Source organism: Canis lupus, chromosome 25, assembly GCF_011100685.1.
Source record: "Canis lupus familiaris isolate Mischka breed German Shepherd chromosome 25, alternate assembly UU_Cfam_GSD_1.0, whole genome shotgun sequence".
In the NCBI taxonomy this organism is placed as follows: domain Eukaryota; kingdom Metazoa; phylum Chordata; class Mammalia; order Carnivora; family Canidae; genus Canis; species Canis lupus.
In genome coordinates this window covers 37676765-37689034 of record NC_049246.1, presented here as the reverse complement: position 1 = coordinate 37689034, position 12270 = coordinate 37676765, and the positions used below count along the sequence as shown (strand labels likewise).

The following is a 12270-nucleotide window of genomic DNA, read 5'->3' as shown; positions in this document are numbered from 1 at the left end:
TGTGCAGCCCACAGGCAACGAAGGGGACGGGCGTGCTCCCTAATTCACGCGCACGAATCACTCGCACCAAGTCACACGCTGGCTCGCACACCTCACACCTCACACCTCGTGAGATAAACTGTGACACTGGCCTTGAACGCCGTCACCACATAATTAGAACAGCATTTTCCTAACACAACATGGGGATACCTGGACTAACAAAGATTTTCAGTTTTCTCCCCTGACATGAATTTAAATACCTTTCAAAAGTACACACATTAAATTACTTTTATTAAGCATTGACATTACACCACATCTGGACTAGACCCGTGCCTGCAGTTACGTGGCATCAATGGAACCGACCAGAACGCTGGGCTGTGGACGTCGTCTCCAGGGGCCCTGCGTTCCTTTCTGTTTTTCATGGGTACCATTGAAACGCTGTGGCTCCTTCACCACCACTCAGCTTCGATGTGGTTTTTCTTGCTGTGGTAAAAATTTGTGGGTTTTTTTGATTTAAAGTTTGTATTTATTTATTTGAGAGAGAGACTGAGCAGGGGGAGGCGCAGAGGGAGAGGGAGGAGCAGATGTCCTGCTGAGCAGGGAGCCCAACATGGGGCTGGATCCCAGGACCCTGGGATCATGACCTGAGCTGAAGGCAGACACTTAACCGACTGAGCCCCCCAGGTGCCCCTAAAATGTGTGTTTTGATTATGCTTTGGACCTAGAGTTGCAGCACGGCAGCCTGGGCTACGGAAGCCATGGCTTTGTCAGTTCTGTCAACAGAAGCTTCTGGGTTGCCCATGATGCTGGTGAAGCTGAGATGAGAAATTTGCATGGGCTGCATTTAGATAATTGAAACACTTAAAGCCAGAATTTTATATTTGAGGAAAAACAGAAGAAAATGCAAATGACACTGTTTGGTTTTCAAGTAACTTTGGGACATTTTGTTTAAAATTTTAAGATGATGAGTTGTAAGATTGAAGTCTGAGGATGGTGCTTCAAGAAGTTTCATTTGGTTGCATGAGGGCCTGTTTCCTGGAGCAAAGACCTGGAGTTTGCAGGCTCACGGGCTCTGTGTTTTGTGCAAAGGAGACACAGCTGGTAGGCAGCAGTGGGCGTCAGTGGAGGGGCCTGATCACACGTGCTTTGAAATAGCCACACGACGTTCAGTTAACACCATTATCTCATGTAGAGAAACGTGGTTTTTCTGCTCATGACAAGAACTTTTAGGATCTACTGACCATTTCAGATGTGTCGGCAGCAAAGCTGGCTGTGGTCCTTGTGCCACGCCTTCCGTCCCAGCACTGGTTTCTCTTCTCGCCGGAAGCCTGTACCTTTTGACACCCTCCATCCAATTTCACTGCCCTAACAAGTGCGATCTTAGAGTATTCGTCTTTCTCTAACTTATTTCACTTAGATAATCCCTTCAAGATCCATCCATGTCACAAATGGCAGGATTCCCCTCTTGTTTATGGCCAAATAATCTGTTGTGTGTGTGTAGCACATTTTCTTTCTGGTCAGTGGACACTGAGGTTGTTCCCTTATCTTGGATCTTGTGAATAATGCTTCCCTGAAAGTGGGGGTGCAGGTACTTCTTTGACTTAGGGTTTGTGTCCCTGGAATCAGTCCCAGGAGTGGGGTTGCTGGATCACATGGTAGCTCCATTTTTAACTCCTTGAGGAGCCTCCACACTGTTCTCCAGAGTGGCTTGCATTCCCACCAACAGTGTTAATTGGGTTCCCCTTTCTCCACAGCCTCACCAACACCTGTGGTTTCCTATTTGACTCTAGCCATTCTAACAGGTGTGAGGTGGTGACTCAGTGTGGTTCTGATTTGCATCTCCCTGATGATGAGGGATGTGGAGCACCTTGTCATGTACCTATATCTCCTTTGGAAAAATACCTATTCAGATATTTTGCCCATTTTTAAATAGGATTGTTGTTTTTTTATTACTGAGTAATGAAGAGTTCTTTTAATATTTTGGATATTACCACATTTTCAGATATATGGTTTGCACATACTTTTTTCCCATCCTGTAGGCTGTTTTTTCATTTTATTGATCATTTGTTTCGCTGTGTGGAAACTTTATAGTTTCAGTTGTTTATTTTTAATTTTGCTGCTTGTGTTTTAGGTGTTGACGCTCCAAAAATCATTGTCAAGACCCACATCAAGAAGCTTTTGTCCTGATTTTTCTAGGGGCTTTATGGTTTCCACTCTTAAATTTAAGTCTTTAATCCATTTCTAGTTAATTTTTGTGAATGCCTTAAGACGGTAGTCCAGTTTTCTCAACACCAGTTACTGAGGAAACTGTCTTGTCTGCATTGATTATTCTTGGCCTCTTGTCAAGTAGTAGGTGACTGTATATGGATAGGTTTATTTCTGGGCTCTTGATTCTGTTTGTGTGTCTGCTGTTATGCCAGTACCATGGTGTTTGGATTAATAAAGCTTTGTAATATAGCTTGAAGTCAGGGAGTGTGATACTTCCACATTTGTTTTTCTTTAGCAATATGGTTTTGGCTGTTTGGGGTCCTTTGTGGTTCCATACAAAATTTTAGGATTGTTTTTCCTTCTTTTGTAAAAAATAAAAAAATAAATGGCATTGAGGTCTTTTAGGGATTGCACTGAAGTATAGTTGACTTTGGGTAGCATAGATATTTTGACAATATTAATTGGTACAGTCCATGAACACAGGATACTTTTTCATTTATTTCTGTCCTCTTCACTTTCTCCAGTGTCTTGTAGTTTTCATTTTCAGTGTAGAGCTCTTTCACCTCTTGGTTAAATTTATTCCTAAGCATTTTATTGTTTTTGATGCTGTTGTAAATGGGAACATTTTATTTCTTTTTTGGAAAATTCATTGTTAGCGTAGAGAAAGGCTACTAAATTTTGAATGTTAATTTTGTACCATGCAAATTTACTGAATTCATTGATGAGATCTAACAGGGTTGGGTTTTTTTGTGTTTGTTTGTTTGTTTGTTTGTTTTTGGAGTCTTTAGGATCGTCTCTGTATAAAATCAGATATTCTGCAAATAGAGACAGTTTTATACATTTCTTTCCAGTTCTGATGTCTGTTCTTTTTCTTGTCCAGGACCAGGTTGATTAGGAGTGGTGACACTGGGCATCCTTTTCTTGTTCTTGGTGTCAGAGGAAAAACTTTCAGCCTTTCACCATTGAGTAGGATGTTAGCTATGGGTTTATCATTTTTTACTTTTATTATGTTGCTACATTCTTTCTATACCAATTTTTCTTTAGTCATTAATGGGTGTTGCATTTTGTTAAATGCTTTTTTTTTTGCGTGTATGAGATGATGATATGATTTTTTTCTTGCATTCTTTCATTTATGAAGGGCTGTGTTTATTAGCTTACGTATTTGAACCATCCTAACATCCCAGATATATATCCCACTAGTGAATGATTCTTACAATGTGCTGAATTTGGTTTCCTAGTGGTTACTGAGAATTTTTGCATTGGTATTCATCAGGGGTATTGGCCCATAATCTTTTCTTGAAGTGTCCTTTTCTGGCTTTGCTGTCAGGATAATGCTGGCCTTGTAAAATGAATTTGGGAGCATCTCCTCCTCCTCTGAGTTTTTGGAACAGTTTGAGAAGGATTGGTGTTAATTCTTTTAAAATGTTCGGTAAAATTCACTGGTGAAGCCAGCTATTCATGGGCGTTTTTCAGAGACTTTTTTTTTACAAAAGATATTATTTATTTTAGAGAGAGGCAGACTCCATACCCAGCACAGAACCCAACTTATTAGGGCTCAATCCCATTACCCTGAGATCATGACCCAAGCTGAAGTCAAGAGTCAGACATTCACCTGAGCCACCCAGGTGTCGCTGGGAGACTTTTTAAATTATTTATTTGTTTATTTGACAGCATTCAAGCAGAGGAAGTGGCAGGGAGAGGGAGAAATGACATGGGGCTTCATCCCTGGGATTATGACCTGAGCTACCAAAGGCAGATGCCCAACCGACTGAGGAAGGGGAACACCTGGGTGACTTTTTATTTTTAATGTTTTAAAGATTTTATTTATTCATAAGAGACACAGAGAAGAGGCAGAGACACAAGCAGAGGGAGAAGCAGGCTCCATGTGGGCAGCCTGATGCAGGACTCAGTCTCAGGACCACGGGATCATGACCTGAACCAAAGGCAGACACTCAACCACTGAGCGACCCAGTTGCCCCTATTTTTAATTTTTTTAAAAGATTTTATTTATTTGAGAGATACAGAGATAGTGACAGAGACAGAGAGGACACAAGGGGGAAGAGAGGGAGTAGTCAACTACCCACTAAGCAGGGAGCCCATTGTGGGCTCAGTCCCCTAGGATCATGACCTGAACTGAAGGCAGACACCCAACTGACTGAGCCACCCAGTTTTATACCTTTTTTTTTATATACTATTGTGATCAGAGAAGACACTCCACATGTGCTTGAAGAATGTGTGTTCTGTTGTCAGAATGTTCTGTGTATGTCTGCTAGGTCCATTAGTCTACAGTGTTCAGATCCCGTCTCCTTATTGAGTCTCTGTCTAGATGATTCCTCATTGAGGATAAGGCATTAAATTCCCCAGCTATTATTATATTACTGTTTCTTTTTCCTTTTAGCTGTTAGTTTTTGCATAATATATATAGGTACTCTATCGTGACCTAATTTATGACAAATACACCTAGCTCTCCAGTAAAAAATATACATATATATACACATAAGTACTCTTATGTTGGATGCATATTCACAATTGTCATGTCTTCTTGATGGATTGTCCCCTTTATTATATAATGACCTTTTCTGTCTCTTTTTACCATTTTTAAGGTTTATTTTGGCTGATCTAAAGATAGCTACTCCTACTTTTTTTGGTTACAATTTGCTTCAAGTATCTTTTCCCATACCTTCAATCTCAGTCTACATGTGTCTTTGTGACCAAAGTGAGTCTCTTGTAGGCAGTGTATCTTTGGATCTTGTGTTTTTATTTATTCAGTTATTATGTCTTTTGATTGGAGAATTTTATTTTTTAATATTTAACTGTTGGTAGATAAGGACTTACTATTGTCATTTTGTTGATTGTTCTCTGGCTGTTTTGTAGATACATTGTTCCTTGCTTTTTATCCTGCCTCCCATTTCTATATTTTGAGGTCTTTTGGTATCAGTATGCTTTAATTTTTTATAATGTTCTTTAGTGTAATTACTACAGGCTTTTCCCTTGTGGTTATTGTGAGGACTTAGTAAAATATCTGAAAGTTACATCATCTTGTTTTAAACCAACTAATGACAACTTCAGTAGCGTTCCTAAACTCACACTTTTACTTCCCGTCTCCTTCACATTGTAGGTTATTGAGGCTACCATTTACATATTTCTTACATAGTGTATCTAATACAGAATGTTATAGTTATGGTCATTTTTACTGTTTTTTTAACCTTAAAGTTATAAGTGAATGATGTACTATGACCATATTATAGAATCCAGCAACTAATCGAGCAAAGGTAAATTGACCTTTACCAGTGAGTTTTATGTTCCCTTCTCATGTTTTTATAATGTTAATTGGCATTTCTGCCTAGAAGATTCCTTTTTAGTGTTTCACGGAAAGCAGGCCTAGTGGTGGTGAGCTCTGTCCACTTTTGTTTGTTAAGGCAAGGATTTATCTCCCTCATTTCTCAAGGACAGCTGTGCCAGGTATAGAATTCCTGGTTAACAGGGTTTTCTTTGTAAATAATTTGAATACACCATCCCATTCTCTCCTGGCCCAAAAGTTTCTGGTGAGAAATCATTCCATATGAGGTTGGTTCCTTATATGTAACTTGTCTGTTTTTTCTTGTTGCTCCCAAAGTCCTCTCTTTGTCTTTGGCAATGTAACTACAGTGTATCTCACTGCAGCCCTACTCAGGTTCAACGAGTGCGAGGTCCCCTGCACCTCATGAATCTGCACGTCCATTTCTGTCCCCAGGTTTGGAAGCTTTGAATCATTATTGCTTTAAATATACATTCTCTTTCTCTTCTGGAATTCCTGTAATGCAGATAGTATTTCTTTGTCTGTGCCCCGTTAATTCCCATAGGCTTTCTTGATGCGTTCTTCTTTTTGATCTTCTAGTTGGATTGGGTCATTTCTTTTTCTGAATTGTCAGGTTCACTTGTTGAAGCCCTTGAATTTTTCTCTTCAGGGATTATATTATTCAGTTCTGGGCTATTTCCTGGTTTCTTTTCATTTTGCTTGTGCATTGTTAAAGGTATTATTCTGAATTTTCTGTGTGATAGTTCAAAGATATCCAATATATTGTACTTGGAACTTGGAATCTTGTGGGGCCAGTGCAACATGTGCTTGAGGGCGTGTTTTAGATTTCATGCTGCCTCCAAAGGTCATCTGGCCTCTCTGAATATGTTTGGTGACAGGTACTTCTGCTAAGCCACCTCAGCAGAAAGAATTTTGGTCAATTATGGATGATTTCATAGCTTTTTCCTCACGGAGTGTGAAGTGGGGTGCAGCTGAGGTGTGCACTAAAGGGGGATGCCTTGTTCTATGCTGAAATGCACTTCCTCATTTCTGCAGCCCAGGTTCTTAGTGAACACATTGTTTTGTTCTCATTTTTTCGGCTGTCCCTTCTTCCTGAACGCAACCTTAGCTGTAAAGAACTCTGTAGCCCCAATCCAGTGTCTCCAGGAGGCACTGGGCCTGTCTGGCCTTTGCTACAGTGTCCTGCCCCCAGACAGGATGAACATGCCCCCACCATGCCCCTAACACAGCCCACACTTGGGCCCCAGTCCAGGAGGAACTCAGGTCCTCATAAACAGCCCCGGTTGCTAGTGTCCTTGAGAATGACATTTGGGATGGAGGCTCCCTTGAGGTCAGGCTGGGCCCGCTGGGACCTGTGGGGTGATTGCAGTCATGTCATAGGCCAAGTGACATCCCCTCAGGTCCCTCTTGGCACCAGATACAGAAGATACCAGCGTGGGAGGCAGCAGTAGAGCTCAGTTTGGGAGGGGTGTTCAGGACCACAGAGTCAGGTGCCAAGAGGGCCCCCCTCCCGGCTGTGCACGATTCCATCTGCCCTCAGTGTCACGGGTGCTCACTGTGGGGCTCCTCTGCTTTGTCTGTGTCTGTGCTTCCATTTTGCATCTTCTCCAGGTAGTTTGGTGGGACTTCCGCCTCTTCTAAGTACTCACTTGCCCCAGTTTTACGTCTGCTGTGAAAAGACCCCACAAGCCGCTCAGCTAACCTGTATCTTCTCAGACACACTATAAAACAAAGAAACATTTGTCCCTGTGATGAGCATTCTCTGCTATGCTGCCAGTGCTGGTTCCTCTGTGAGCTGCAGTCTGGTCTTCAGACCACCCACCTTCCAAACCCCCACCACACACCCCCTGCGACCACCAGTCTAAGTTCTCTGGGGAGGAGTTTGGTGATTGGGGCTCTATTTTGATTCCACGTGTAGGTGCGGTCAGATGGCACTGCTCTTTCTCTGACAGCACAGTGGTCTCTGTCCATCTGTCTCAGATGTAGGACTTCCTGGGTTTTCATGGCCAGTAGTCTGTCATGTGTGCCAGGGACCCTTCTGCTGCTCTTGGGTCTGCACTGCACTGATGACTACAGCCCTGCGTCCTTGGCCATGAAGGCTCCTGTCCCACACACCGAGTCCCACTGGGCAGGCCCCTGCGCCCTTGACCAGCACGTGCTGTCCTGTTTCCCGCCGAGCTGCCTTCATTTGTCAGGAGTGCTCAGAGGATGGCTGGGGCTTGTGGTCTCATGGTCCACTGCCCCGTGAATGGTCCATATGAACAGTGTCTCAGCCCACGTGGTGCATGTCCTTGGGGCAGCTGAGGGGGCAGGATGTGGTGGGGACAAACATCAGCCCGCGAAGACCCATTACCCTTGCTGCCTGCACCCAGCAAAAGTCTCTGCCAAGTATTTGAAATTCAGGGAAGGAGCCTGTGAGCACTTGGCCTCAGGGGAGGGCCTGACTATGGGATAGAGACCGATTCCATCAACACCCAGCAAGCCGATGTGCCTCCGTAAGGATGCGGGGAGGCAAGAGGGCCCTGGGCCCAGCAGCCATGCTGCCGAGGGTGGCCCCTGGCACAAGTTGGTCCCCTGGGGCCAGCAGGAGCCTGCTGGGAGCTGCGGGGACTGGGTCCGCAGCAGAGATGTGGGAAGACCGCTCAGCAGGCAGTAGAGCAAGACGGCGTGCAGGGCAGTCCCTGTCGGAACCTGGAGTCCTGCGGGGGGTGGTGCCGGACGCATGGGGCTGGTCACCTGTTTCTTTCCTACATCAGAGTTGATCTTTTTCTAATCTTCTGTTAGGTTCAAGGAGCAAGTTTCCGAGGTTGGAAAGAAGTGACTTCTCTGTTTAACAAAGACGATGAACAGCACCTGCTGGAAAGATGTAAATCCCCCAAGTCCAAAGGGTAAGTGTCCGTGGGTTCAGGTGGGAGGTCTCAGAGGCGGCAGGCACGTCATCACAGCATGATGAGTGTTGGGGCTTCCGTCCTGGGGAGTGGACAGAAATGCCCTGCACTGATTCTGATGCTCTGGAGATGAGAGAGTGAGGTGTACCCCTGGAGAAGGTCACAGGGGCAGCCACAGCACCTCGAGAGGTCGTGGGACAAGTGAAAGTTTCCCAGACGAGCTCTTGAACTCAGAACTGGAAACTGGGGCAGCCCAGGTGGCTCAGCGGTTTGGCGCCTGCCTTCAGCCCAGGGCGTGATCCTGGAGACCCGGGATCGAGTCCTGCATCGGGTTCCCTGCATGGAGACTGCTTCTCCCTCTGCCTGTGTCTCTGCCCCTCTCTCTCTCTCTCTGTGTCTCTCATGAATAAATATTAAAAAAAAAAAAAAAGAACGGGAAACTGAACTTGGCCTTGAGGCAGCCTCTAGCCATGCTTGAGATGTTTGCTAACTTGAGAAAATTAAGGGAAAAAAGTTAAAAATGCAAAGGATTACTGAGCTTTATAAAAGACTTTAGAAAATTGAGTATATTTAAACTGACCTATTGCTGTTTATTATAAATGGAATTTTTAAAAGCATATTTAAACATGAGACGATAAATTCAGTGAGAGTTGCTTGCGTATAGTGAAGAATGGTGCCTTAAAATACGGTTTTCATGGTTTCACTAATGTAGCGGGTAACTCTTCTTTACTAATTTTAATTAAAGTTTTACATTATAGATCTGTGTTCACTTTCTAAGTGACTTAAACTTTTAAAAAGTGTTCAGTGTATAAAGTAGACACTGATCGTGGCTCTGAGGTCACTGGGTCACCAACACCAGCTGTCTTGTCTCCTACAGAACTAACTTACGGTTAAGAGAAGAGCTGAAGACAGAGAAGAAGCCTGGATTTTGGGACAATTTGGTTTTAAAACAGAACATACAGTCTAAGAAACCAGATGAGATTGAAGGTTGGGAGCCTCCAAAACTCGCTCTTGAAGATGTGACGGCCGATCCCCCAGGGGATGCGGCGAGCGGCCGTCCTCCTCGGCCAGGCTGGGAGGAGGACAGCAAGAGCTGTAGCAAGTACAGCAGCCTGGCGAGCTCAGGGAACAGCTCCCGCTGGAGCCTGCGGTCGGCGGGGAAGCTGGTGGGCATCAGACGGCACAGCAGAGGCCACCTGACGGACAACTGGGAGGAGCTGGAGTGACATGCACAGACCCCGTGTCCCCAGACCCCCGGCGTCACCCCCATGTCTTCTTTCTGTCTGTCTCTGTGCAGGGTCTGAGGTTGCTGCATCGTGCCGTGTATGTCTGTATGTCTGCCAGTCCCCTGGTCTTCCCCGTGTGCCCACGTCTGTTCACCTCCGTGGGCCGACGGGAGAGCCTCAGCAGGTAGCGGCCTCGCTGGGAAGTCTGCAGACGCGGGTGTGAGCATCTGTGCGTGCCGTCCTTCCCCAGGCTCCCCGTCCCCCACCGGGATCCCTGTCTCCTGCATGTGGTGTCCGTGTGCGCCTGTGACACTCGCCCGTAGCTGCTGTGCGGGGCGCTCCTGCGTTGCCAGAAGCTTGACCTCCAGCTGTCAACCCAACCTTCCAAAGGTCATGTTACATTGTGTTCACCTGGCAGATTAAACTTCTTTTCATGTTAAATACCAGGGAAGCCGGGGTTACATCTGATCAAGCACGAAACGCCACCTCGGCAGAGCATCTTCATCTCTGGCCCTGGGAGGAGTCGTCTCCAGGGCGCACGGTGGACGGTTCTTCTAGGGTTTAATCCTACCTGTCCTGACCTTTATGTTCTTCTGAAAACATGTTCTTTGATTGCAGGTTAAGGAAAACCATGAAGTGTGGGTCAGTTTTACTTAATACTCAAGTTGTTTTTGGAAAATACTAACTTGCTGATGGAGTTAAAACTGTATATAAAATACTGCAAGTGCCTCTTTTCTATAACGTCCAGGTGTTTGGTTTCCAAAGCGAGCAAGCTGCCGCGGCCCCGGCTGGACGCCAAGGAAGGGCAGGCCACGCTCTGGGCTCGGATCTCCTTGGCAGGACGGCCGTGTCCGCAGGCGGCGCCCACGTCAGTCTCAGGCAGTGGTGGTTTGAAAGAGAAGCTGTAGGGGTTTGGGTTAAACACAGAAGCCTCCAGTGACACCTGCACGCCTCTGGTGGGCAACGCGGTCCTCCAGTTGCTCCGCGGGCACATCTGTGCCGCTCAGCCAGCGCCGGCCCTTGGCGGGACTCCCAGTGGTAATGTCATCAGTCTGTCCTCCGTCCATCTGTCCATACACCTTTTTTTAATAGAACAAGTAGCTTACTTGACTGAGTTTTTAATGGGGGGCCTGTTTTAAGTGGCATTAAATTAATCCGTTTTGTTAGAACCTTGAGATGCCGGAGGCTGTGTTTTGTGATGCTGGTGGTGGTCAAGTTAACTAGCTGGAAAGCCTTGTCTCCTCAGGGAAGGGGTTCAGTAGGTAGCCTGTGGCCCCGCTGCCGCTGGAGGCGCAGGGGAGGAAACCCCAGGTCCGGGACTCTGGGGCGCGGGCCGAGCGGAGTCTGGACCCCGAGACCCGCCGCACGTTGCCGCACTCGCGTGTGGGGACGCTAAGTGCCTGTAACTCACCTCCGTGCGAATCTGTGACGCAAGGCTGGCGACACTCCTTCCTATCGTTTCTCAAAATCTGAAGACAAAGCCAGATCGGAGTTGGAATATGCACTGTAAATCACATTTTTCTTATCTACCAAGATTAATGTCAAAATAAGCTTTTTCTTCTGTTGAATCTGATTAAATAAGTATGTTTGTGGTTTTTAATGTATTTATTGATGTGCTTTGGGAGAAAAGTATTTTTTCTTGATAGAATTTACCAAAGCAACGCTGTGCTGTTCACAGGTCAATGAGAACGGGGTTTTTGTCTGATTCTGTGAACACACGACTTCACTGTGCAAAGGGCGAGTGGTCCGTGTGCCTCCTACTGTGCTCACTTCGTAAAGGACAGTGACTGGCTTCGAAGGAGGTAGAATTCATTCTCAGTGCTGAGGTCTTAAAAAAAAATAAAAGTATTGTTCATTTCCTCTTTTGTTATTAGTTTGCATGGTTATTGGCATCCACTTTGGGGTGAATGCTTCCGGGGACTTTTGTCACTAAACGCTGATGGCACTTTTCTTGATCCCTCAAACCTCATTTTAAAATGCAAACAACACATGTAGACTTTTTCATAAATAAATGGCCAATTTCAACATAAGTTTTCAAGACGTATCTTTTGCATGTTTGACCTGTCTGCTTTGTCCGTCTGTCCGTCCGTCTGTCCATGAGGAACCAGGGGACGCCTGCGCTAAGGGCTGTTTTACAGTTGGGTAAGAGACTCAGGGGCACAGGGGAGCTTTCCCTTCAGCCGCGGCTAAGAAACCGCGAGCATCCCAGCAACGGGAGTACTTTCTCTTTCGAGAAGATCACCATGTCTTAGGAAATAGTCTTTGAGGAACAGTGACCTGCTCCGAGAAGACAGGCAGGGACCCCAAGAACCAGGGATGCAGGGCCAGCGGGGCTCTGTGGGAAGGAGGTGTGGGGGGCACTGTGTTCCTGTCTTCCCCCAGGGCCTGCCTTGTCTGGAGGAGAGCTAGTCCGTGTACTATCGGCGAGGAGGCCTGGGGGGGCCCCATGTGGCCCTGCACCGTGGGGCGGGGGCTGTGGGTGGCCAGGGAGCTTTCTCCCAAGTTACTTCCAGCTACTTACCCATATTCTGGTTCTTATGCTGATTCCTCAGTGGGTAGTTCTTTGCCGGAACAAAAGAGCAGCAGGCAGGGCTCTATTCAGGAAGCTCGCCCCTACACCCCACCTGTTGGGTCCAGTGGACATTGGTTTGCTGGAGCTGCGCCCTCCTGG

At 46.0% G+C, this 12270-nt stretch overlaps 1 protein-coding gene across 1 annotated transcript in view; it reads left to right on the top strand.

Moving 5' to 3' along the window:
- TDRP (testis development related protein) overlaps positions 1 to 11629 on the top strand; it is a 40433-nt gene extending 28804 nt beyond the window's left edge. The window contains exons 2-3 of the mRNA XM_038573949.1: positions 8270 to 8373; positions 9251 to 11629. Of these exons, the coding sequence (XP_038429877.1) occupies positions 8270 to 8373; positions 9251 to 9599 (453 nt within the window). The 3' untranslated portion in view covers positions 9600 to 11629. The remainder of the gene's footprint in view (positions 1 to 8269; positions 8374 to 9250) is intronic.
- Positions 11630 to 12270: the final 641 nt, after the last annotated feature.